The sequence below is a fragment of the Sphaeramia orbicularis genome, chromosome 6 (assembly GCF_902148855.1).
Source record: "Sphaeramia orbicularis chromosome 6, fSphaOr1.1, whole genome shotgun sequence".
In the NCBI taxonomy this organism is placed as follows: Eukaryota; Metazoa; Chordata; class Actinopteri; order Kurtiformes; family Apogonidae; genus Sphaeramia; species Sphaeramia orbicularis.
The window spans coordinates 26,369,726-26,395,644 of record NC_043962.1 but is presented as its reverse complement, the minus strand read 5'-3'; the positions used below and the strand labels follow the sequence as shown (position 1 = coordinate 26,395,644).

At 38.8% G+C, this 25,919-nt stretch overlaps 3 protein-coding genes across 4 annotated transcripts; 1 reads left to right on the top strand and 2 right to left on the bottom strand.

Moving 5' to 3' along the window:
* Positions 1-4,294: 4,294 nt before the first annotated feature.
* prrt4a (proline rich transmembrane protein 4a) lies at positions 4,295-11,322 on the top strand. 2 transcript variants are annotated; one of them, XM_030135679.1, is made up of 4 exons: positions 4,295-4,956; positions 5,210-6,148; positions 7,531-9,689; positions 10,232-11,322. In XM_030135679.1, exons 2-3 carry the CDS (start codon positions 5,329-5,331, stop codon positions 9,639-9,641), a joined length of 2,931 nt encoding a protein of 976 aa, XP_029991539.1. In that variant the 5' UTR covers positions 4,295-4,956; positions 5,210-5,328; the 3' UTR covers positions 9,642-9,689; positions 10,232-11,322. The 2 variants fall into 2 exon arrangements, with proteins under 2 accessions (XP_029991539.1, XP_029991540.1); XM_030135680.1 differs by lacking the exon at positions 10,232-11,322 and having other exon boundaries at positions 4,295-5,006; positions 7,531-9,782.
* impdh1a (IMP (inosine 5'-monophosphate) dehydrogenase 1a) lies at positions 11,131-19,403 on the bottom strand. Its single transcript, XM_030135681.1, has 17 exons — positions 18,934-19,403; positions 18,473-18,710; positions 17,790-17,888; positions 17,161-17,209; positions 16,397-16,498; positions 16,191-16,265; positions 15,857-16,063; positions 15,671-15,758; positions 15,368-15,567; positions 14,432-14,522; positions 14,241-14,336; positions 13,919-14,062; positions 13,524-13,665; positions 13,277-13,420; positions 13,100-13,183; positions 12,845-12,861; positions 11,131-12,685 (listed from the first exon to the last, which is right to left on the bottom strand). The coding sequence occupies exons 1-17, from the start codon at positions 18,959-18,961 to the stop codon at positions 12,582-12,584; spliced, it is 1,908 nt and encodes a 635-aa protein (XP_029991541.1). The 5' UTR covers positions 18,962-19,403; the 3' UTR covers positions 11,131-12,581.
* Positions 19,404-20,926: 1,523 nt separating this feature from the next.
* Positions 20,927-25,736, bottom strand: LOC115420498 (receptor-interacting serine/threonine-protein kinase 4-like). Its single transcript, XM_030135756.1, has 12 exons — positions 25,614-25,736; positions 24,201-24,377; positions 23,763-24,093; positions 23,522-23,670; positions 23,381-23,430; positions 22,483-22,644; positions 22,276-22,364; positions 22,112-22,169; positions 21,954-22,012; positions 21,630-21,675; positions 21,259-21,501; positions 20,927-21,176 (listed from the first exon to the last, which is right to left on the bottom strand). Exons 2-12 carry the CDS (start codon positions 24,347-24,349, stop codon positions 21,169-21,171), a joined length of 1,344 nt encoding a protein of 447 aa, XP_029991616.1. The 5' UTR covers positions 24,350-24,377; positions 25,614-25,736; the 3' UTR covers positions 20,927-21,168.
* Positions 25,737-25,919: the final 183 nt, after the last annotated feature.

Below are 25,919 nucleotides of genomic sequence, written 5' to 3'. Positions count from 1 at the left end.
GCACTTAACAGTACATTTACTTTTCAGGTTCTTTCTAGTGGAAGGTTAATAAATCTATTGTATAAATGTCTGTAAACTTTTACATGTATAATAACACCTCATTATTAAAAACATCAGCAAGCCAGAACTTTTGTTATTTGTTTTCCAATGTATGTAGGATTTAGCGTGTTTAATCTCTGAGGCAGATTAAAAAAAAAAAAAAGTTGTCCAGTGTTCTCGCTTTAGTGTTTTAGTGTTGATTTAACAGCCTGGAATTCTTCCCGTTGTTCCTCCTCTTTTATTACTGCCCCTGTTCTTTAAAGGTCAGAAGTGTTTGCATTTGTGGGACAATGTTATCACACAGTCCTGGATGTTCTGTTCCTTTTAGTGATAATCTGGAGCCATATTAACTCATAAAGATCCAAACATCCACTGGTGACCAGAACTATCTAGTCATGTAAAATGTTTATTACCTGTTGATCCACTAATCCTATCAATACATGGAAATAATTGGTGTAAAATGCAGTTTGTCGTCTTTTCATGGTCATCAGATAAAATAGCTGGATTATATTGTTGAATGTAAAATCAAATCAATCTCTATTATTGTTAGGGGCTGCAGGTAAGTCATCATTTAAGATGCTGTTTGTTAACACTAAATAAATAAAAATACTTGTATAGGTTATTTTTCTAACTTCTAACACTTTTAAAGTTTTTAATGTTCATAACAATACTTTAATGTGATGCAGGACTTCTGAAAGCATGGTATAGTCTAATACCTGATTAGTTCCCATTACATAAATAAACCCATTTCCTCTATAAACTGAGGGGATGAACTGGGCACTAAATTAATAATGCAGGATGTGTTTAATGTCTGCTCTGTTTCCTGGTGGTGGGTCCCCACTGTGCCCATGTTTGTGATCAAGGTATGAATGTTTCATGGAAAACAAAGTAAAGGTGAGAAATTATGACCTGTATGGAAATTTACCCTGGTTTACAAAACAGCAACCAAGAAAACCAGTTACACCTGTTTTAATGTTTCTGATACAATGGGCGCATTTAACTACAGCAAAAAGAGCTGGTGAAAAGTTAACTAATCCTATATGAGTTCAACACTTTCTTAAATTACATCCCGCAGGTTTGACTGGTTTTTCATATCCTCTCCTGTCTTATTCTTATTGATGTGATCCACTTGCTCCCTCTCAGAACAGCCAGGGTAATAAAAGAAACAGACTTTGGCAAAGATAAATCACATTGAAAAATATGAACATATGAGTTTTATTAACCCATAAAGACCCAGTGCTACTTTTGTGCCAGTTCCCAAATGACTTTTTCTCTGTATTGAATCTTTCTTAAGTGATTTATCACCATTTATTGTAATATTATTCTTTGTATTTTGTTTTATTTTTTTCAGTAAAAGTCAGGTTTTTTCTTATATTTAATTCACTGATTATGTAAATGTTCATTAAAGCTCAGATTAAAGTTGAGGGTTATTAAATCAGAAACAAAGAAAACTGAAGAAAAAGTGACTTTTTTAGTCAAATATATCCTTAACTGAACATAATCCAAGTGTCTCCATCCACTGTCATTGATCCAACTCCATTGGTTTTACTAGTGAATCAATGTTGTAGAAGATGACGGTGTTTTCATGTTCACTACGGAGCCTCTAAATGTCCAAACTGATTTAGATATTGTGATGATCATTCCTGTTTACATTAGATAATTAGATAATTGTCATAAATTTTATGTACAGGATTTTTAATTTCTCCATTTTAACCCATAAAGACACAGTGCTACTTTTGGGGCAGTTCCCAAAGGATTTTTTTCTCTATTTCTAACTTTTTTGAAGTAATTTATCACCATTTATTCTAATATTATGTTGAGTATTTCGCATTCTTAAGTGAAATCAGGTATTTTGCTATATTTAATTTACTGATCATGACTGATGTCCATCATAGCTCAAATTACAGTTGAGGGTTATTATGTCAAAAAAAGAGAAAATGGAGGAAAAAGTGACATTTTCTGTAAAATCTATCATTAACTGAACATTATCCAGGTGTCTCCATCCACTGTAATTGATCAAACTCCATGGGTTTTACTGGTGAATCAATGTTGTTGAATATGACAGTGTTTCCACATTCACTAATGAACTTCACATTCTGAACTTTTAAATGGGTCATATCTGATGACCATGAAAAGATGACAAACTGCATTTTACACCAATTATTTCAATATCTTAATAGGTGTAGTGGTTCAGACATTATTAAACATTTTAGATCAGTAGATGGTTTTGGTTACCAGGGGCTGTTGGGGTCTTTATTGGATAAACCAAGTCATCTGATGTGTTACATCTGATGTGTTGGTCACATTTTCAAAGAAACTGTGGTAAAAAATAACGAGCCATGTTAAATAATAAATGGTTTATTTCCACTGAAATGCTAGAGAGCTTTTATTTTGTAATAATAAAAGAAGTGATGGGTTTGGAGAAAAGCGCATTGCGGTACTTATAACTTCGAAAACACGAGAGAATACGAGATATTAATGAGTTTTTGTAGTGAGTAAGACTATTTTACAAAATTACAAATCTGCCCCTATTACCCTAAGGCCTGGTGAACTGTTTTTCTTGTTTTTGTTTTTCTCAAAATTAAAGTCCTCCTCCTTTTTTTATATTTTCTATGTTGATATACTGACTAACCATGCAGAGTGGTGGTTAAAATTATTAAAACACTTGGCATATTTTGTCTCATTTGTTGTTGTTGTACAATTCTTATCCTGCTCATTAAGTAAATATTAGAGTTAAAAGTAGATGAAAACAACAGAACTAGCCACAGGTTTCATAAACATTAAGGAACAAAATCATGTTTTGAAGGCAAAAAAAATTGCAAATGTTCATATTTTCAGATCAATCAGGTATTCTAATAATTTTGACCGGCAATGTGATATTCGTTTTAGTTACATGAGAGAACCTTTACAGTGTGAAGATGTGTACCAAAACATAACCAAAACTAAAATGATTAAATGGTTTGCCTAAGCCCACTTAATGTCTCATAATAATGACATTACTCAAAACACAATATGTTCACTTATAAAGCAAAAATAGACTCGGACTGATTTCTTACATGTGATGTTTATTAGGCAAATTAAAGTAAAGGAAGTTGAAATATTTAATACAATAAAGTGCATTTAACAAACAGGATGTAGAGCTATTGAATTGTAGCCTTATTCACCCACTATAACCTATAAGGATTCATATTTTATTGCATAATGGGTTCTTTTATTTTTAGTGCATTGCTTTAACCTTCACTCTAAGTCCATGGTATTTTTGTCCTTTTTGCTTGTGCAGCTTTGTTTCTGTGTCTTGTCCTGACTTTCCACATTCCCAGCTGGACACCAGTCCCTGCTGACTGTGTCTTGTTGGAGGATGACTTGTCTAAACAACAGCCATTTGCCCAATGAATTTCGATAGCAAGTGTGAGGCGGCAATAATTTGGCCGTGTCCCTGGCTGAGCTCATATGTTTGGCCTGCCATTGTTCATTTCCAGCCCCTTTAGTTACGGATGGGTTGTTGCTTTCCTGTGTCCTCATCAGACAGCAGGTTAATCACATCCCTCGGGAAGTTCCTATCTTCATCACTAAATCTAATCTAAATGATCTGAAATTGTTTTCACTCTGTTTCCATCACGTGCATGTGTGGATGAATTGTGAGCGAGGGCAGTTTTTTATCCAGGGAGTAGTGGTGGTGCAAAGGCAGGAGATTTGGGATGCTGTGGGTGAATTGCGCTCTTCATTGTTGGCTGTCAGGCTCACTGCCACATCCAACACTGTTCTTAGCTTGGGGACTGTGTTTGGCAAATTTGTTTGTCACTCAGTTTGATCCAAATTTCCATTTATCATCGGATAAAGAATCTTTGTTCATTTTGGCAAAATGCCTGTGAAACAATAATACACTGCTGTGAAATCCTACACTTGGCTGTGGTCAGTGAAGAGACAAGACTGAGAAAGTATGTGTAATAATGCTTTAAACTCTCCGACTCTAAACACATCAGAAGGTATTTGGATCAGTGTCTATTTTAAAACTATCCAGGGGAATTGAATTAGGCCATGAGGCTACTGGATTTCCCCCACTGAGCAAAAACAGCACACATGTATGATTACACTGGAAGGAGAAAATAAGAGGGGGTGTAACATGGCACCATCAGAGGTTTATCAGCTTTATTAACATCACTTGCTACAATAATCAGCCCAGCTATGAGTTCACATGAGTGGTTAGGACAGGGGGATTTGCAGTTCTTTGGTTTAAAACATAAATAAGGCAAAGAAATGCTGTATGAGTACACACCTAAGCACTATCATGCAGTATTTACAGCATGTTATTTGAACATTCTGATACATCTGCCTGTTGTAATGTTCTCAAACTGGGTTGTTGATGCGGTACCAACTGTAACAGGAAAAAGCACATGAGTTGTAAATCACACCCAACACCATATATTGATCTGGAGCACTGGTGAGTTCAGTGCAGAGTCCTGCCTGCTTTTTGGTTGATGAGCCTGTCCTGGTCTCAATGATATATTTATGTATTTAACCCTTTTCTGTCTCTTCACTTTTCCTGTCTTCTCATGGTCTATATGTGTGTTTGTTTGGGTCGAAAGAGAGCTTGAGACAGAACGGAGGAAAAATCGTGTGCAGCTATGAAAGTGATGATAACGTGGTTTGGTTGATGCCTCAGATTCAGTAGAATGGCACTGTGTACATAGACAAACTCACTGTCAGATCTGTGCAGCAGCAGTGTGTGGGACAGAGGGGGTTGTCTGTGGGAGGTGGGGTCTGTCCCATGTGTCGACTGTCTGATGGAAAGAAGAGGGGCACAGCACAGTGAGTATGAAAGGACATAGAGTGCTACGCAGAGAGACTGCAGGCATGCAGCAGTACGGCGCAGCATATGTGTTTAGAGAGGCTGGAGCAGCATGGACTACAGCTGAGGTAAGAACACTGAAACGACACTGGCCATAAGAAACAGAGAGGCTACGTGCGTAAGTATGTCTCTACATCTAGCGCTATTAAATCCTCTTGTATTGTTTATGTATTACTGGGCTTCATGTGGGATATAACTGAAGGCATTTTGTCGGTGTTTGCATTCTGTCATCTCACATGCACACATTTAATAAGTTATTTCAGCCCAGAATTGAATTGTTGTGTGAATTTGATTCCTATTTCTTCTTTTCTTTTTCTCCAGGTGTGTTGAAAATGAGTTCCCCGAGCCCAGAGGTTAGAGAGCTGTCAAACATGAGAAAGGACTATGCTCCTTAAAACTTACAGCATGTGACTTTGCAGTGAAGTTTGCAGACCATCAGTATGCTCTTTTTATGGAATCTTTATGTTCTCCTCCCCCTTTCCTTGCCTCTCTCCATTAACGTCTTGGCATTAAATGGAGAAAATGCCAAGGAAACACCGGACACTGATAAAGCTGTGCAGCTCCACAGGCAGCCCTCACAAAAACCCCATGGATCCATTTTAACACAGAGGAATTCTATGTTTTCACCTAAGAATACCAATTTCCTGGATCTACCTGTTAGTTGGCCTTTACCATCCGAAGAGGAAACAGGCGACCAGGACTTTCTAGGGGAATACACTCAGAGTTCAGAGGTGCCTCAGTTGTATTCTACTGAAAAACAGGTTGGTGTATCCAGACCCACACAGAGCTCCACAGAGGCTGACGTCCTCAGTGACAGCCCCCAACCAAGAGGATCTTCATCACAAGTGGGACCATCACAACCCATCCAAGAGCAAACGACCAAACGACCAGCAAAGGAGTTTACTATGGATATAAATGGATCCATATTGCGTTCTTCACAGCCTCTGGAGGACCAGCCAACTTTCTCAGCCGTGCACAAAGAAACAACCAATAGCCAGGTACCATTTCTTCTTTCTGGCCCACTTCCACCGGACAGCCCAGACCTGGAATCCACTTTACCACTGTCTACTGGACCTGGGCCCAGTTTTGAACAACCCACTTCTTCAGCAGACACTAGCAGCTGGAGATGGACCATGACTCCATCTGCTACCACACAGGAAAAGATCCAAGGGAGGACTGTCCTAATGAATGACACAGGAAGTGAACTGAAGGATGCTACAGGTCTCATTTTACAAAAGGGAAGTGTCAACATAGAGACAGGTGAGAGTCCACTCGATTTGTGACTGTGCTTCAGTTTTATCTGCAGTGTTTGTGATATGTATTCTGCAGGCAGACAGAGTTGTTTTACATTCACACTGTGGTTTGCATCACTCACAAGCTCTCCATAACTGTGTCTGTCCTTCCTCTAAACCTTCCTTCTGTACCTTATTGTCTGCGACATCTAATCACGGATTTTACCACCCAGTCTTCCACTCTCTTGTCAATGTAGGAGAAGCATTTCATTCTTATGTGTGTAGTGTGTGTGTATGTAGAATGCAATTCACACATGCAAATACACACAGTTTACTCTACACACTTCAATTGGCACTCACTTGTCAAAGTAAATATTGTGTTGTGTCCATAAACATGGTGGGGATAGACTTTGGCAGCATTGTGTGAGTAATTACTCTTTATTGGGAGACACAATGTTAAGCCTTATGGCCAGTTTACCGTTCACAACCAAATTCTCCAGTTATGTCACAAAATGGCGTGCTAAAGATTAACGCCTACATTGCAATGTCTCAGAATACAGCATGGAAACATTACTTTAAAACCAAGGTGTCTCAGTGCCTGCTTGCTATCTCTGCAATGACACAGTCTCTCTATAGCGAACGCAGCACCAGAAATAGGGCATAGTCCATTTATAAACTCCATGGCATTGCATAGCATACTCTGAACATTACTTTACCAGGAGAATGAATTGTTTACATTATTTATTGCATACAGTCATAGTCTAGTTTAGAAGTCAAACACAAACAATCTCTGTAGATTCCATTTTGAATGATGTCGTATTAATGATCGTTTAACACTGCTTGACCATGCTTAATAATAGCCTCACAAAATGAGAGCAGCAATGAGGTCGATACTGGCTAATCAACACACATCTCTCTCACTCTCTCTCTCTGACACACACATACACACGGTTGCACAACTTGCTTTTGCTCCCTCTCTCTCTCTCTCTCTCTCTCTCTCTCTCTCTCTCTCTCTCTCTCTCTCTCTCTCTCTCTCTCTCTCTCTCTCTGTGTGACCCACTTAGAAATTCCCAGTTTCAACCCTGTTCTGTTTTATTATGGATTAACTCAACACACAGTGGATTCTCCTCTTTTTGGACTCGAAAGATTGTGCTTACAATGTGCTTTGGCCTATATTTGTCTGTTAATATACTAACTAATAGAATGTCAATATCAAGATATTTTATCCAAGCAATGTATGAAATCTCTCTCAATGAAAGTTAATGGAAAAATATCAAGGAAAACTCTAAGTAATTGTATATTTTCTCCAGAGTGCAGTTTCTCTTACTAAAATGTGATACAGTGATAAAATTGTGTTTTCATTTTCTAGGTTTTTAAAAATTCTAACACGTAACTTCTTTGTCCCTTCAGATGAATCTAAGGATAACGACTGGCAAGTCTCAAACACCAGTGCCTCACTATCACTTGGTGGTAACCTGGACACAGCTCCAACACCCTGCAAAACGTCAAATCAGTCATGGATGCCCACTGACCCAGATGACTTTTCATCCACTGAGTCCGTATATCCCTCTGCGGCTCTCAGCTTCGCCCTTTTCGTCCCTCTGTATTCTGACTGGAACTCAGCCCTTGCCACATGGGGACTGGCTTGGGAAGCACACATCTATGGCCTGGGGTCTGTCTTCAGTGTCTTTGGCCTCATCTCTGTGGTCTGCCTCTTTGGTCTACCCCTACGCTGTCCACCAGGAAGCCTCTTTTTCACGCTTTTGCATTTGTTCCTTCTTGCATTTGCAGGCACCCAAGCTTTCTGCTTGCTCTATGATGCTTACAGTTACCAAGATCGCCTTCCTCCTCTGGCCTCACTGCTGCTCTCAGCACTGCCCTTCCCCTGTTTGATTGCAGCCTTTTCCTTGGCCTTTCTCCTTATCTCTCTACGCTCACGCATGCATATTTCTCTCCCACTTGCTATTTCCGCCTCGTTCTCAACTCTGCCCAAACCTTGCCTGTTACTGTGTCTGTCCGTGGTACATTTCGGAGTCTCCCTAGCATGTGCAGGCATACTTCAGCTTTTCCCCAGCCTCCCCACCATGATCCTCCTGTTACCTCAGGGTGTGTTTGTATGCCTCACCATTTTTCTCTCATGCTCCTACCTCATCTTCTATTGCTTAATGCGAGTGGACAATAAGCATATCTACAGACTGAATGACAATGGAGAAAGTGGAGGGTCTCCTGAAGTGGTGCGACCTCCAAGTTGCCCCTTTGCAAAAGTGGAGGACTGGGGTAGGGCAGCAAGAGCAGGAGTAGGGGCTTCTCTGTGTTTGTTAGCAAGTGGAGGTCTACAGCTCTATGGGATCCTGCATACCCTTGGCTTGGGTGGGGTTGATGGCTTGGGGTTCCAGCCTTGGCCCTGGTGGGGTTTCCAGGTAGGCTGCAGGCTCAGTGAGATTGGTGTTTGTCTAGGTTTGTCCCTTATTGGAACACATCCCATATTCTGTCACAGTAATTCCTCCATCAAGACCATAATTCAGCCCCGGCCAGGATCTTGGTCCCGCCTTTCATGTAGCTCCCCTTCTCGAGGACTTACTCTACCATCTCAAGGAGATGTGGGTTCTTCTGGCCTCTCCTCTCATGATTCCTGGTCCCAGAATAAGCAGGAAAAGTTAGTGGTGTGTGATGTCATCACTAAAGGAAAGTCAGACACTCTTCCTCTCTGTTCCATGGTGGACTCTCCTGGAAATGGGCTGGACTGTGTCCCCAAATCTAGCCATACCCGAACTCCTGTACTACCATTACCTATACCACCAACTCCCCCACAAAGGCTTAAAAACATAGCTGAGTCTCATTTGTCCTCAGTGGATAACCTAGGTTTGGCTGACTCCACTGTGGACCTGCGACCCCCATCTCCCATAGACTTGTCCCGCAGCATTGACCAGGCTCTGTTCAGTGAATCCCTGTTCTCTCACAGTATATTTGGATGGCCAAGGCTATTTCATGGTTCTTCCAGTCTGTCCTTGAGTTCTCCTGGCCAAGGAACATCAAAGCAAGAGTCAAGTCCTGTGGAAAATGCTCTATTCCGCACATCCTCCTGTGGAGACATGGATGAAGAGAACACATTAGCCACTTCAAGACCCTCCCAACCATGTAGCTCTTTCACATCTCACAACAAGCAACCATTATCACCAGAGCAATCTGATTGGAAGGGAAGTGTCTCTGGATCCACCCAAGGTCTTTGCAGTAAAGCAAGGGAGACAGGAAAGCTGCGCTCTCATTCTTGGGCTAACAGAGGACAAAACTTTACTCACAGCAGCCTTCCACGAGCGATCCCCCACCTTTCTTACTACAGACGTTATCGAACCTTGAGTTTAGCTTCCCAGGACAGCCAGGGATCGGGCCGCCTGGCTGGAACAAAACATTTGAGTGAAAGCAAACAGCTGGAGTGGGACCTAGCTGTCCAGGCAGAGTTTGTCAATGTGTGCAGACAAATTGATGCTCTCAGTGTTTGCAGTGACACCATTGAACTATAGGAAATCAGAGAGCTTATGTTGAACTGGTCAAAAATGGCATCTGCTGATTTAACCCATAAAGACCCAAACATCCACTGGCAACCAAGATCATTTACTGATATAAATGAAATAACTGTTGATCCACTAATCTTATCAATACATGTAAATAATTGGTGTAAAATGCAGTTTGTCGTCTTTTCATGGTCATCAGATATGACCCATGTGAATGTTCAGAGGCTCCGTAGTGAACGTGGAAACACTGTCATCTTCTACAACATTGATTCACCAGTAAAACCCATGGAGTTGGATCAATGACAGCAGATGGAGACACTGTGTTTATGTTCAGTTAATGATAGATTTTACAGAAAAGGTCACTTTTTGCTCCATTTTCTCTTTTTTTGATATAATTACCCTCAACTGTAATTTGAGTTTTTCTGGACATCAATCATGATCAGTAAATTAAATATAGGAAAATACCTGATTTTCACTTAAGAATGCAAATTACTGAACATACTATTACAATAAATGGTGATAAATTACTTCAAAAAAGTTAGAAATAGAGAAAAAATTATTTGGTACCTGCTCCAAAAGTAGCACTGGGTCTTTATGGGTTAAACTGGAGAAATTAAAGATCCTGTACATAAATTTTATGTCAATTATTTAATTAACTAATGTAAACAGGAATGATCATCACAACATCTAAAGTAAACTTGACCTTTTAAATCAACAAAATCCCATATTTTATTTTAAAAGGGGAGCCTGATCAGACTCTCGGCTTTAATGCTGTTCTCCTCTTTGCTGTAATCATTTTAAAATAATTTGTTGTTAAGGAGAACACAAAAACAAGTCGCACTACTGATTGTGAGGATCAGCTCTCTTTTGCCAAAGAGTGCAACTGTTACCACAACAATCACTTTGAGCATATTGAAAAATGAAGCTCATATTTAGGAGAGACAAAAAAATAAGAAAATGAGGTCCAACAAAACTTATCTTCCAAAAGAAATATGCTTGGTAGGAACTGAGCATATCTCCTCTTTTTTGACATATGGCTTAAGATGATTCAACTAAGGAGTAAACAATACAGAATTGTCAGTGTGTTGCTTAATGCTGTTTGTGAATCCTTGAAGTGAATGTGAAAAGGTGATGTTTATGTGTTTGTGTGCAATTACAAGGAAATGTAGGTAGCATTGAAAAATTCATGGGATGGATTTTTTTCCCTTGTCTTTGCAATGCCTTTCATTGGTATCTTGATTATAATGTAAGTAGCCACTGTGTTGTAACAATTGAACTGTATTATAATACTATGTATTTACTACCGAATGGGGGCAAACTGGACAGTATGGATGTTCTTATACCTGCTGGATATTGAAATAGATAAAGGTACAAACTACATTGCCTTCTAAGTAGCTGAATTTGTAATGACGGAATTACAGTTCTTACTATCTATCACTACTACTATTACTACTGTATTTCTAATAGATATAACACAATCTGGAAACAATATCAAATAGCCCTTGAAAAAATTATCTTTATTCAATGCGACATTATTTACAGTAGAAATATACTTTTCAAACCTCTTAGTGACTGTTGGAGGAGGAGAAAATTATCTTGTCTGGGGTAAATGTAAACTACAAGAATATGGCAAGGGAGCATATTTGATTTGTAAATGAAATGGAAGTTGTTTCAAAAATATCCAACATGAGAAAAAAGAAAAAAACTTTTTACTACAGATCTATCCTGGGTAATCAGTTTGTTACTATTCTATTCCATAGCACTTTTCATAGACTCACCATTTCATTTTTAAATACTGAGCCTTGAAATAGACAGATAATTATATTTATAATGCATTATATACAGTCTATAGCCATATTATTAATATTGTGTCTTTGCAAACTGAAATTATAGAAAATCCCAACATGCATGAAGCCAAGGTATACTGATACCCATTTTTATTATGAGTAAGAAATGGGTTTAATTTTTGGAGTTCCATGACTGTAAAGTAAAACGTACATCCTCTCTTTTTTGGAAAATCGCTGAAATGTGTTGTTGTTCAGTGTCTCCTCCAAATAACAATGAGTGTTACACACATCTGGTCCTTTAAGGTGCTCCTTGTTATATACATACATGAATGTGAAAATTAAGGCTGATGCTAAGCTTTGGTCCCTGTAGTGTTGCAACAGTCAAAGATCAGCAAAATATACAGCTGAGAGTGAAATTACCTGCAGGGTGATCAGAGCACAGCACTTTCCCAGTATTTAATAGAAGAAATGATAACCGTTTGGAGCAGTGACACTGAGAGCTGCTCAAACGGCTAACCTGTGCAGCAAGAATCAAAGTTCATAACTGTACAATATGTATTATAACTTTACTCCTATCTCTGTAAGCTTTATGTACATCTTCAAGGTAGATACATTTGACCGTGGCTACATATATACTGGGATTAGTTTACACTTCTGGAACCTTTCAACGTCAGCAAATAGCTGTTGTTTTAAAGCTATTAAACTTTTGTGTTGTTTTCCTCTTCTAATGAAATAAAATGTTAAACATTTAAAACATTAGGAAGTTTGCTTATTTACTCTACATAACCTCATCTGACTGCCTGGATTTGTCCGCAAAAGCATCATGAAAGGATTGGCTCTATACTCCTGAGCCTCTCACTAGATTAGCAATGGTAAGCATGTTGTGTTTGCTGAACAGGATACACAGAATAGTTAATTATATTACCTTCATCATGGCCACAGGAGGTTAAAGACAAAGGGTGTGACAATTACATCATGTTATGTGGTTGTCCTCTCTAACCCTGTCCTCCATTGAACTTTAGACTCTGGTATAAGTGCATTTTTTAGTCTCTCCTTCAAAGAATCACAGATGGGTCGGACAGGAACAAGAAAACAGGATACTGAAAAGAGTTTTCAAATGTAAATGCTGTACGGCAAGGTCAGCTTTAAGGTTGTAGTTTAATCACATGCGCCCGCTGCATCTGCTCATAGCTGCTGGGGTTGGGATGTTGGGTATTGATCGAGAGTTTCCTCTTCCTCCTGTCTCAGTATAGCCGCTTCTCGTAACTACAGATTGAAAAATGTAAAAAAACAAACAAACAAAAAAACCAAGATGTAAGCATTTCTTGCATTTTGATAACATTTCCAGCCACAGAAACAACAGCTATGAATGAAGATGAATGAATACAAGGAGAGATATGAGTTACGACAGATAGATGTACTTACATGGCACAAAAGAATATCTAATAAGATAGCATGGAGAAGAAAAAGGAAGAAAGGCGACAATGTGACTGCTACCCACACATAAATGACATTGAATTTGACAGTAAAAGGTTTCTAATAAAGGGACTGGAGTGTAAGAGTAGCTAAGACAGACAGTTACTGATACAAAAATATTTAGACTGCAGAGAAACAGAGCAAGAAGGAGTTGGAGAGGATGGGTTGAGGTCACCAGAGGCTGGGGTCAGAGGTCAAACTTACGAATGGAGGCCATGAACTCCCCCCTCCATCTGGGCAGACATGGTTCGCTTCTCAAACTTCAGTTCTCCAGAGTACATCATCGAACTGCAGCCAAAGGCAAAAAACTCAGAACAGGCCTTATACACAAAATGCACGGTTAAAGAAAACATACATGCACAAAGCTGCCCACGCACTCACCGTAAAATAGACAAACTCTTGGCCCCTATATCCTGACAGCCATGTTGAATACCAGCTATGAGGTACGGGACAAATTTATGGATGGAGCCTTTATCTTGTACTGATCCTGAAACACCTTGAGCCACTTTCACCTTATCTCCCTCACTGGATAACACACATACACACAAGGACAAATATGTCAAAATCCCACCACTTCTTTTGTCTTGAATATGTGTTTATATACAAAAAAATAACCTCATTCCCCAACCTGAAGTAACGTTTCTGACTGTTGTTTTTCTCCATAGCGTCCAAGGAGCCCATTCCTCGATATTTCTTCAGTCGCACACCATCCGAAAAGAAATACTCTCCTGGAGCCTCAGTCGTTGCTGCGAGCAACGATCCCATCATCACTGATAGTAGATATTAAAAAGTGAAGGAATAGGTCATGAATAAGCGGTGATGATAAACAGAAATGACAAAAACAACAAAAACACAGCAGCAAAAGAATAAACATTTAACAAATACAAAAAATAGAAGTGATCAGACAATTACAAATGGAATTAATTGTTTACGTGAGCAAGGTTTTGACTCCCTGTACACTAAAGCATCCAATGAATAATCCAAATGACAAGCTTTAAATAGAAAAATAGTAGAGTTTGTTACCTGTAGATGCACCCAGGGCCAGTGCTTTTACTACATGTCCCACAGTCTGAATGCCTCCATCAGCGATTACTGGAACTCCAAAACGTCGGGCATACTCTGCCACCTTGTAAACTGATGTACCTTGAGGTCGTCCACATGCCATCACTGAGAACCAAGATCATAAAATTATGCTTGACATGACAAAGACAACTACAATACTTCTCTAAGTTTGTTGTTTTGTTTGCTACATGTGAACTATTTTTGCTATCTCTTTTTCTTCACTATCTGTTTTATGTAGTTGTGCACAGTTTAATCTGAAACCAGTATTTTGTCTTTGTCATACCTTCCTGTGTGATACAGATGGAGCCACAGCCCATTCCCACCCTTAGGGCATCCACACCAGCATCTATGAGGTTTTTAGCCTGAGCAGCTGTCACCACTAGAGAGAGACAGAGATGCAGAAAAAAATAAAACTGAATAAGAGCAACCAAGGTGAGATTTTAGTTATTCCAATGACGCAGGATGTAGGCTTACCATTTCCTCCAACCACCTGAAGTTCTGGATATTTCTGTTTGATGTAGTTGATCATATTAATCTGATAAACTGAGTTTCCTTGAGAGGAATCCTGAAATTAATAAAAAAAAAAAAAAATGATACAGTGAAAGGAAAATGACAAATAACTATATGGATGTCATAACATTAGGCTGCATTTGAATAGAATAGAATAGAATAGAATAGAATAGAAGAGAAGAGAAGAGAAGAGAAGAGAAGAGAAGAGAAGAGAAGAGAAGAGAAGAGAAGAGAAGAGAAGAGAATTGATCTGTATTATCACTTTAACTGGAACAATGGAAATGGAAATCAGTTTAGCAGCTGTTTCTTCACCTAAAGTGCAAAAAACTAAAAAAAATATCACACAAAACTATGCTGAAAATATGTACTAAAAATATTCACAATATACAAAAACTACAAATAAATAGTAAAATATACAAAAGCTAACTCTATACTGCAGATAACAGAAATATATACAGCATATAAGGATATGTACAGGTACTAAAGGATATATCCAAGTTTGCAACTTAATCATCATTACAATCACAAAACATAACATGCTGCACACTTTTAATCCCCCTCGACCAAATATAGTATAGTTGAAAGTTACTGCTCTATAATTTAGATTAGATTGTCTTTGTGTAAAACTTATTAAATACATATTTAAATTTGAAAGTACTCAGATATTATAACTGCACAAGGCACAAGGCCATTTGACCTTGAAAAAGTAGGTCAAGGTCATCTATTTTCAATAGGCTTCTGCTCCATGCCAAGATGCATCCACAGTATAAATCTGGTGCAGATATCTCAATGCATTCTTCAGATAATGAGATTCTGTTATTGAATGGACAGACAGACAGACAGACAGACGACAAAACGATTACAATACCACTATATCAAAAAGTCACATTCAAAACCCACCAAAACTACTACATCCACTCCAGCCTGCATGAGGAGGTCAAGCCTGTATTTGTCATCCTCTCTGGTACCAATGGCAGCGCCACATAGCAGCTGTTTGCGGGAGTCCTTGGACGCCAGAGGATAATCTCTGTTCTTCTTTAAGTCCGTCCTAGCAATGATGGCAACCAGCTCATCACTGTCATTCACAATGGGCAACTTACCTGAGAGAAGTCACAGAAGAAAAAGAGTAAGAGAACAAAGAAAACACTGCCCAACTCTGTATCTCATTTTTGAATACTTCTGCTTATGATTTGGCAGGTTTACCTTTTTTGCTACGTTGCAGAATATCATTAGCCTCTTTTAAAGTGACTCCAGCTGGTGCAACAACTAAATCTTCCCTTTTTGTCATTGCCTGGATTGACAGTGGACAGTACATCATAATAAAACGCATGCACATATTTTTTTCTGGGATATGCATAAAGTAATAATCAACATAATTTCTAGACATACCTCCTCTAAGGGTCTGTCATGGTCCTTCTCTGACAGAAAGTCTATATCTCTGGAGGTAACTATGCCGACCAACTTGCTCCCCATCTTGCCAGTCTCTGTGACAGGAATCCCAGAGAAACCGTGGCGTATCTTGGCCTCAAACACATCCCCCACTGTGTGACGGGGACTCATTACGACAGGGTCTGTGATAAAGCCTTGCTCAAATTTCTGCCAAGAAAAACAATTGTGGTTGGGGGATTTCAGTGTCTACCATTTTCAAACTAATATCTTTTAAAAATTCTATATTTTTTTACATAACTTTCTACATTGTCACCATGTCACTACATTGTCTTACCTTGACTTTGCGCACCTCATTCGCCTGGAACTCTGCAGTACAGTTATGATGAATAATTCCTATTCCACCCATCAGCTAAAATCAGCCATCAGGGATAAGAAATAAATGAATTCATAGGTTATACTGAGAAGGTTAAAATCCCAAGTGTTCCCCTGCACATTTCAAAGAACTGTCATGGATCTATGTGAGGCCGTGCTTATACTTACTGCCATGGCAATGGCCATGGATGACTCTGTTACTGTATCCATGGGGGATGAAATAAGAGGTGTCTTCAGTGTTATCTTCCTTGTCAGTGCTGAGGTGAGATCCTACAAATTTGTAAGAATTTGGCATAGAAATATTATTCTTACCAATATCTGTGCCCAAAAACAAAATATGATTTACAATTCACACACGTACAAAGGCTCAGCCACAGAGCAAAGGTCTGGCATTTGTTAACCCAATACAGTCTCTTTTTGTTTAGCCATATACAGAATTAGTTTGGGCACAATAAAAGCTGTTATCTCCTTAGAGTTTAGAGCTACAGGTGTGTGTCTGTTTGAACACCTGCTATCCAGGCATAACCCATGTGACTTGAGCATGAAATTAATTTAATGTCCCAGCAGAGCTTGCAAAGATGAAAACAAAGCAAGCCAAATAAGCAACTCCATTTTCAAGCACCCTTAAATAAATGGTGCTGTACAAAGTAAGAAGTTGACTGTAAGTATTAACCCATGCTCATGCTTGTGAATTACGGTCAGGACATTGAAATACAACAGAAGGGAAAACAACATTTTTAATATAGTCTGGGATAATAGCATTTTCGCAGCCAACATGACACATCATTGTTAACACATTAAATAACAACAGAGACACCTATTTTTACCCAAGACAAATGTAAATTATAATTTTTGTGCAAAGAAACTATTCTTTTTGCCATTATAAAAAAAAAGGACAGAGAACAGTACAAAATGTGTCATGATGTACTCACCACTTCATCAGAAGTAAAGTCTATGAAACCAGGTAGGATCAAGAAGTCACTGGGAGGAAACAGAAAACACATGTGGTCATAGTGTAAAACAAGGAATGTGCATTAAACACGATATTCATGACTGACAGGCAACAGTCAGTCATATTTAGCAGGTATAGGAATGTGTGCGCACTGTTGATACCACTCCTAAAAGAGCTGGGTTTTGTTTTTTTTTGTTTTTTTCAAACTTAGCTAACAGTGATTAGACATAATCTGTCAGCCTCTCAAACCTCTGTCATGTTCTGCATTTATCCTCTGCCCACTGATAAGCCCTGCATATAGCCTCCATTAAGGAAAGTACACCGGCATCCATTAACACACTGATATTTGCACAGATACACACTTTTAATGTCTGTGAAACCATTCAGTCACCCTTGAAAGTAATATTACTCATTATAATCCTCCATAATAAAAGCTAAGCAGATGTGTCATTGCTGATATTAATAAACATTTAATGGAAGGCATTGCATAACTCTGTGCACATGTTTCTGAATGTGCACTTGCATACATACTATGTCCACATGCATCTGTGTCAGTGTGTTAGCAATACAATAAAGTGAGTCAGGAAAACACATCTTTGGATTTCTTACTTATATGTAAGTCCATCACCAATAGCAAAGAGTTGCTGTGCTGTTAATCCATCTTCAGGCACATAGCCTGTGCCTCCACTGATTAAGTAGTCAGCCATGCTGCAATACAATCACACAAACACAGAGCATGATGCATTGCAACTGAGTGTAATTAACTATAAAGACATGCGCAGACTGCTCTTTTACCATCATGCACCCTCACTTCATGCAGTCGATCATAGATTAGAGCTAGTATTCGTTGTAGTCATTCATTACTTCTGCGTGTGTCTCTTAAAAGTATCTTATTCAAGTGTATTTGTGAATCACTTGATTCCTTCTGCAAAACATGCATGTTTTGCTTGTCTCACTCTTGACATGTTTCTCACATACATGCTCTGGCCAGATCCTATTACAAACAGGAAATGCTAGCATTGAGGGATCTGTCTTTGTCAATGGAAAGTGGTTCTATACACCTATGACGGCAGTACAGTAGCTAAGAGGATTTGGTTGGCTGCCGGTAGCTGATAAATAGGCTTGTTCAAGTGCACAATTAACACATCTAGGAAGGATAAACATGTCAGCTGATACTGGAGACATAGTATTTACAAGACATGAAGCTTCACACTGTCACTTTAGTAAAACTCAAGGGCTGGATTTGACATCAAGGTTGTATGGTTCGGACCGGGCATCACTGTGACACTGACCTCTCTGGTTCATATCCTGCTTGGATACGTGTTGCACTGTATCGCTGAGCGGCAGTCTCATGTCCATGTCCATGTGGTGTTGGGTGGCTGTAGGCTCCATAGGGATGAGGTTGTTCCCCATCTCTATTTGTGATACGAGGCCGTGCAGGCTCCATATCCCCCACAATCCTCCTGTAGTCAATCTGATAGTTGTCTCTCTCTCCATCTCCAAACCGGTCATAACCATGACCCTCCATCTCTGGGAAATCCAGGGTTATAGCTTCCACCAGGTCCAGCCAGCTCACATACACTCTCTAGAAGCACTTGACTTTTACATACACACTGACAAAATAACAGCCTTGCACTCCAAGAAAACAAAGGAACTAGTAGTTCTCAGCACATACACAACACCCTCAAATTGCTGTTCAATTAAAATCACACATAAACACCCAATGCCTTGAGTGTACACCTTTCAGACACACCTGACATGGGAGAAAGCGGTCTAGCCATCTGCTCCAGCTTGTAGCGTTGTGAGTAAATGCTGCCAGATCAAAATTTCTGTTCTTAAAAACACCTATTTAAAAAAAATCTTAAGCAGCAACAGTCCTTTAAATCAGTCCTCTTCATCCAGACAGTTTGTATTCCAGTTTTTCAGCAGTCATTCTTGGAGCTTGAGGCCAGTACAGCCCTGAGGCAGAGGGGTAGACTTTTCAGCTGACCTGTTGATGAAGTCAGCTATTGTGGTGCACCATACTTAATAATCCCTGTATGTTCTCTAACTGGAGGTGCGAGTAGCCAACAGGGAGGAAAGTCAGGGCTTGCTGAGGTAGCAGAGAGACGTCCCTGTGGAGGCCTTGACAGCAGTGCTGCTTGGTTATTCCTAAGGCTGGGAGCTTCTCTCCACTCCGTTCTCCTGGTGCCTGCTGAGCTTAACTCTGTTTCTGACAGTAGCAAACGTCACTCTCCCACAAAGAGGATTGGGAGCATTAATACAGGATGGGGTGGGGTGAGATGGGTGTGTAGGGTGGAGTGAGGCAGTAGGACTGAGAAGCATGGGTCAAGATGGTACTTGAACACACTTTCCTCCCTCTGAGGATTACCATAGTGTGAAGGTGTGTTTTACAGAGCTCAAGGAGACAGAGCTGTGAATGAGGCACAGGTCAAATCCCAGAATAGTGATTTGCAGCCTCACTCTATGGGAACAAAGAGGAGTCTGTGCTTGTGAGAGAACAACTTCTGAAACGGGAGACGACATGTTGGAATTGATTTTTAAATAAATGTCTTGTATGAATTGCAGTGCACATTATTGTCTGTCATAGCTATTCAACAAATAGAGCAAACTATGTAATATTAACCAAGTGCCTGTCATTGTACTGTTAATACTGTTAAAGTAAAAGAGATAGACTCGAAACATTTAAATACACCACTGTTCAAGTGCAAACAAAGCAAATAAGATCAGTGTTAAACATAGAAAAGTATTTTTCAACCTTGGGGTCACCTGGAATTCAAATGGGGTCACCTGAAACTTCTAGTAATTGATGAAAATAAAAAATAAAAACTTACTAATAAAAAATATATGGTGAGTTGAGAGAGACAATCACAATACATAAAAGACTCTCTGAGGCTGAAGAAACTCTGAAGCTGAAACTGAAACACTGTGGTACTGTTTATCTTTCAAATGTTCATTGTGGCCGGTTTAAGATGGTGCAGCTCTTTCATAATTCATAGTTTGTTATTGTTTTCTCAGTATTAATTGGCAGCCTTGTAAATCCAAGCTGGACTGACTGTACATATCCTGACCAAGGAAAATAAAATTCTCACTTTGTGCTGTAATCTACACCTGGCTTTTCTGCCTCCATCCATAATAATATACATTATATAGCCTAAATGTCTAACATTGACGTTTATTTGCAACATAGTACCGTCTAGCAAACAATTACATGATCAAAAACAAATTAATTTTAGTAAAAAAAAAAGTCTGTTTTGAATGTCTGGGGTCGCCAGAAATTTGTGATGTTAAAATGGGGTCACAAGCCAAAAAAGGTTGGGAACCACTGACATAGAAAGTGATTTTGCTTATCATTACGTGAGCATTATGTTTCTTTAACATGGTTTAGATGTGTATCTCCTTCTTTACCACCTTGCTGTTCATCATGTGTAACTCTGTGTCACTGTGGTGAGCAGTAAACCTGTACATTAAACAGAGTCAGGGGAGTAACTTTGTTGCCTGGGATGCCCTCGACACTATCATCTGCAGGTGACTCACTGACTGACTGCTTGTGACAGTTACTGAGGGATTGAACCAGAAAAGCCTCTTACACAGTCTCTCTCTCTCCCTTTCTCTCTCTCTGTTGCTGGAAGAAACAACCAACATCCCCCCCTTTACATAATTAGCAATGGCAAAACTGTTTGTCACTGATAATTGATCCATAAACTCTACAGAGCGCTACTGAATTCTGTATTAAAAGACAAGAAGACAAGTTTATCTTTTTCTTTTCTACATACTGTATTTTGACAAAAACATATTTGGCTTATTGTAAACAACTTCAGTGTGTACATATTAATGAAACACAGGCTTTTTAAAAAAAAAATATATATATATATAAAAAGATAAATAAAGAGTAAAGTAATCAGTAAGCTTTAATGTTTGATGATGCTGGAGAGGTCTTTCACACTTCTGTGGACAAATTCTGCCAAGGCCACCATGAGTCTTGGAGTCAGCCACCTAAGAGAACAAGAAAAAAACTGAGTTAACTGTTCTTGTCTTCAAATAAACTATTATAATCAATAAAAAAAGCAGGTCTTACCAAGCCTCTCCACCAGGTTGGGCTCATGAATTTTGAGGGCATCATAGAGGGCTGCTTTGACCTTCTTTCCCCCTGAACGCAATGTATATCTGTAAAGCACTCTCATTTGTCCTTGAGCCGTCTTTTCAGCCTCAATCCGAGAGTAGGTTTCTTTGTGGACCATGTCTCCAAGCTCGTCTACAATTGCCATCACTTCAGAAACATCCTGAATTAGGACAACCCTTTTGTCATCCACAAATTTTGCTGTTTTTAAAAGAAGAAAGCAGGTTCCAGAAATCACTAACACATTAATTATAGTGACTTTCCATAAGTTCAAAATACAGGAATTTACCTTTGACATACAGAGAATATTTTCATTGTCAGGTACTTACCTTTTTCAAAATCACTCATTGTTGTGGTAGAAACACTAACAGAGTCCTGTTGGCAAATATTAAAAGTCCATATCAGTCTACACTGTATAATTTCACCAATCTGTTTAAGGATGTGTTGCAATATGCTTATTTATTAATATATTATATATCAATAGTTACAGGAAGACACTTTGGAGTGAAAATCATGAAACACAGATTCTTATTCATAAAAAAAACTAAATAAAACATAGATTTACTCCTTGAAGAAATAGTACCAGAATAAATAAATGCACTTAATTGTTCTCAGCTTCCTATGAATCAATAGCTGAAGTGCGTTTGACATACACATTTAGGAGCCATTGGAAATTTTGGATGATCAACGATATCATTTGACATTTTTCTCCCTGGAAAAGTGGAGAAAATGCCAGCATTACAATTTGCTTTGGAAACTTAGGAATAATTCATCAGTGTAAACAACTTCCTGACTGAAATTATCCATGTACCTTGTGTTGTGCAGATGGAAGGTACCAAATTAGGTGGCTGTTCACTGCACTGACGATCCTAAAACAAAAAAGTCAAGACTGAGCTCTACCAGTGAATTATCAAGTGGTGAACACATATTTTACTATTCTGGGGAAAAAAAAAAAATTAAAAATTGGAATTGTACCAGTTTTGTCAAGACTTCGTAGACTGCATGATGAATTCCTTTATTGTGCGTTGAGAACAAACAAACAATTTCCTTGTCTTCCAGGATATCTGAAATAACAAAAATCTTCATGAAAGGTTGTAAAATGTTTTGCTTATTCCAAAACATACAGTTTAATGAGTCAGATGTTTCAGTGCAGTGGTAATGAGCATAACAACAAACTCATACCTTTAAATGTAGGCCTCTGTTTGGGATTATGATGCCAACAGCTCTTCATTAGGTCAACCAGCTTTGCTAAACCCTCCACCCTCATCTCGACAAGGTCATCACAGGGGGGTCTTTGCTCCGGGTTCCGAGAGATCAATAATTTAACCAGAGAGTATGGAGCATCTTTAATAAATATGATATAATGGAAACATGCATCAAACAAAGTAATTAAATAGTTGCAATTCTAAGTAATTGCACTAAGTCAGACGCAACTACAGATGTGATTATCAAATGACAAAAAAATATAGACTGGGCTGAATAAAATATCCACAACTAAGGTTACATTCAGACTGCAGGCAAATGTGGCCTAAATCCGATTTTTTTGCCCATATGTGACCCGTATCCGATCTGTTAAAGACAGTTTGAACAGCACAAATCCAATTTTTTCAAATCAGCCCAGCCCACTTTCATATGTGGTCCCAAATCTGACACGTATCTGGTATTTTGCAAATGCAACTTCAGTCTGAACGGTCAGGTCACATTTATCTGACCTTTATGTCATTGAAATGTGACAAACATCACAATTCTGCATCCCAGGAGGAGAAAGGGTGGGAAAAACATATTTACTTCTGTAAACACAATGTGTGCCTGCATGGTCAAGTATTACACCAGGACCTCTTTTAACTGAACTGAATGCGGGTCACTTCAGGGTTGCATTCAGTTCATACTCAAAACTGATAGAAGTCGGATTTAATATATGACCCAGCACACACACAAAAAAATAGGTTTTCACCAAAAAATCTGAACTGTGCATTAAGACCTGTTATCTGAATGTAGCCTAAGATGAAGAGAAAAAAACTGTTGCAAATAATAGAACGAGAGACTCAGAAGAATAACACTTAAACTAGACATTATTTACCTGGATAGGGCTCTTTACCAGAACAAATGGACCAAAGAAGGATGCCATAGCTAATCATAGGGAGAAAGTGACAAGTTTAAATGATGCAATACATCCAAAGTTAGAACAAAATCTGATATTTCTGTATAACATAAAGTTAACCTGTAGATGTCGAAAGAACGGACAGGTTTATATGACAAATCAAAAGCCTCTGGAGGCATGTACTTGAATGATCCTCCGACCTCTCCTGTTGTAACTATGTTGCTGTTCAAAACACTGGTGGAAACCCTGGACAAACCAAAGTCGGCCAGCTGTAAATGAACACACAAATATAACACGGAACAAATCCTTAGAGTCCAGTTACATTTAGAGATATTGTAGTTTCAACAGTTGACGTCTCTACCTTGACATGAAGGTCATCACTCAGAAGTACATTACTTGGCTTCAGATCTTGGTGCACAAGGCCCTTCGAATGCAGGAAATTCATGCCCAGAGCGACTTCACGGGCCATGCGAAATGTGAGGGGCCAGGGTGGCGGGCCCGACAGGTCCTTCTGTAAGGACTCAATAGAGCCTCTTCTCATGTAATCCATGACTATTCCCTTTTGCATGGAAGACCCTGATCTGGATAGAGATCCCTCGTAGATTCCATGCACCCTCAGGACAAACTCACAAGAAGCCAGATCCATAAGATACGCCTCTTCACACAGCGCTTTCTCCTTAAGCATGAAGTGACTGGAATGCGAGGCAGTTGGAAGAAAAACAAAGTAAGAAGAAAGAAACAAGCTGCTCATTATGTATGAACTAAGTCCTTCCAGTCAGTGTAACTTTTATATGCTCACCTAGTGCCATCCTTGAGGATTTTAACGGCCACATCACACATCCAGTCTTTGTGTCTGACTTTACAGACACAACCAAAACCACCAGATCCAATTTCTTCCCATTTCTCTAAACTGTCATCCCTGAGGATCTGACGGTTTATCAGCGCCATCTCTTGCTGAACTACTGCACATTCGACCCTAGATTTAAAAACATATTTACATTATGTGTCATTGTTTACTCATGTACCTGTTATTACCAGTGATGGAATGTAATGAAGTGAAAGTACTTTGTTACTGCACTAAAGTACATTTTTTGTGTATCTGTACTTTACTTAAGTACATTTATGGAGGGGTAGTTTTTACTTTTACTTCACTACATTTTAGAGCTTGTATCTGTGCTTTTTACTCCACTACTTTCCAAACTGGGTTTGCATTACATGCTACTTTTGTTTTCCTCTTCTTTTTGTAAATTGATTGTTTTACCATGCGCACAAAGCACTGTGTAACTATATGTGTCACCGTAATCCAGCTGTAGGGGTACAACTGGATTGATCTTCTATCCACAATTTAAAAAAACTTTGAACTTCAACTCCTTTCGAAGTTGAATCATAAATATTATTAGTAGTAGTAGCCGTAGTAGTAGTAGTAGTAGTAGTAGTAGTAGTTTTTTTATATCGTGAACAATCCCAATTGATTAACTGTATGAATAACAGTAAAAAGGGCCACTTTAGACAAAATGGCTCGTATCCTGCTGTAGTCCCTATTGATGACAATAGGCCCCCTAAAAAACAATATATTATAGCACATTAATTAAAAATACTGGTCATATTCAGATTTAGAAATGTCTGGCCTATTGGGTTGATTACTGTGCCAGAAGATTCTGTTTATTGTGCATCCTCTTTACAGTTTGAGAACAGAGCTTATGTTTCTGTTTACTGTGCTCAGTACAAAATAACTTAAAGAGTGATTTAATACACTGGTTCTGTCTTTCTATATTTACCAAATGTCCAGTTCCATCACTTTTAATCAGTATTTACTTTAAGTATAATGGTTGAATCTGGATCAAATACTATTATTATTTAAGTACATTTTAAAATAAGTACTTTTGTACTTTTACTTAAGTAGCTTTTTTTCCTGATACTTTTACTTCAGTACATTTTTGCCCCTGTATCTGTACTTTTACTTACGTTAAAGAAAAAGTGAGTATTTCGTCCAATTCAATTCAATTCAATTCAATTCAATTCAATTCAATTTTACTTATAGAGCCACCACACCACACACCAAAGTCACCTCACAGGGCTTTAAATTACAGAAAACATCCACCACTGGTTATTACACATTATGCAGTACTTTTACTTCCTGCTTGCGCTGTTTTCTGTTTCCATCGTTATGCTTTCATTTCATATTAGTATGTTTGTCTTGAAAGTCACTCACCTTCGTCTTTCCGGAGAGAGATTAAAGAATCATATAGTTTAGGATAAGTTTTTTGATGTAAAACAAGGCAGAAAACCACACGATCCTTCTTCCTTCCTCTTGTTTCTGACAAGTGTGAAGTGCGAAAAAAAAAAAAAAAAAGTGTGAGGTGCGACCCAGGGCGGAGACTAGTTTATGTAACATCTGCACTGTTCAGCACAGGTGTTGTAAGCACAAGTTTTGTCATATTTCAGGAAGATTTCATGGTGGGGAAAAAAATCACAAGACAAGAAGAAATTCGTAAGTCTTTCAATTGCACAAAAACAG

Bases quoted from the DNA above. Each gene is read 5' to 3' on its own strand.
- prrt4a (XM_030135679.1), top strand. From the start codon at position 5,329: ATGCTCTTTTTATGGAATCTTTATGTTCTCCTCCCCCTTTCCTTGCCT. The intron at 6,149-7,530 runs GTGAGAGTCCAC...TTGTCCCTTCAG, and splicing joins AAGTGTCAACATAGAGACAG to ATGAATCTAAGGATAACGAC.
- impdh1a (XM_030135681.1), bottom strand. From the start codon at position 18,961: ATGGCTAGACCGCTTTCTCCCATGTCAG. The intron at 17,889-18,472 runs GTCAGTGTCACA...ATTGTATTGCAG, and splicing joins GCAGGATATGAACCAGAGAG to CATGGCTGACTACTTAATCA. The intron at 13,184-13,276 runs GTGAGTGCGTGG...CTTTGGCTGCAG, and splicing joins AAGAGTTTGTCTATTTTACG to TTCGATGATGTACTCTGGAG.
- LOC115420498 (XM_030135756.1), bottom strand. From the start codon at position 24,349: ATGGCGCTGATAAACCGTCAGATCCTCAGGGATGACAGTTTAGAGAAA. The intron at 24,094-24,200 runs GTGAGCATATAA...CTCGCATTCCAG, and splicing joins ATCCTCAAGGATGGCACTAG to TCACTTCATGCTTAAGGAGA. The intron at 22,645-23,380 runs GTAAATAATGTC...TATTTATTAAAG, and splicing joins TGGTAAAGAGCCCTATCCAG to ATGCTCCATACTCTCTGGTT.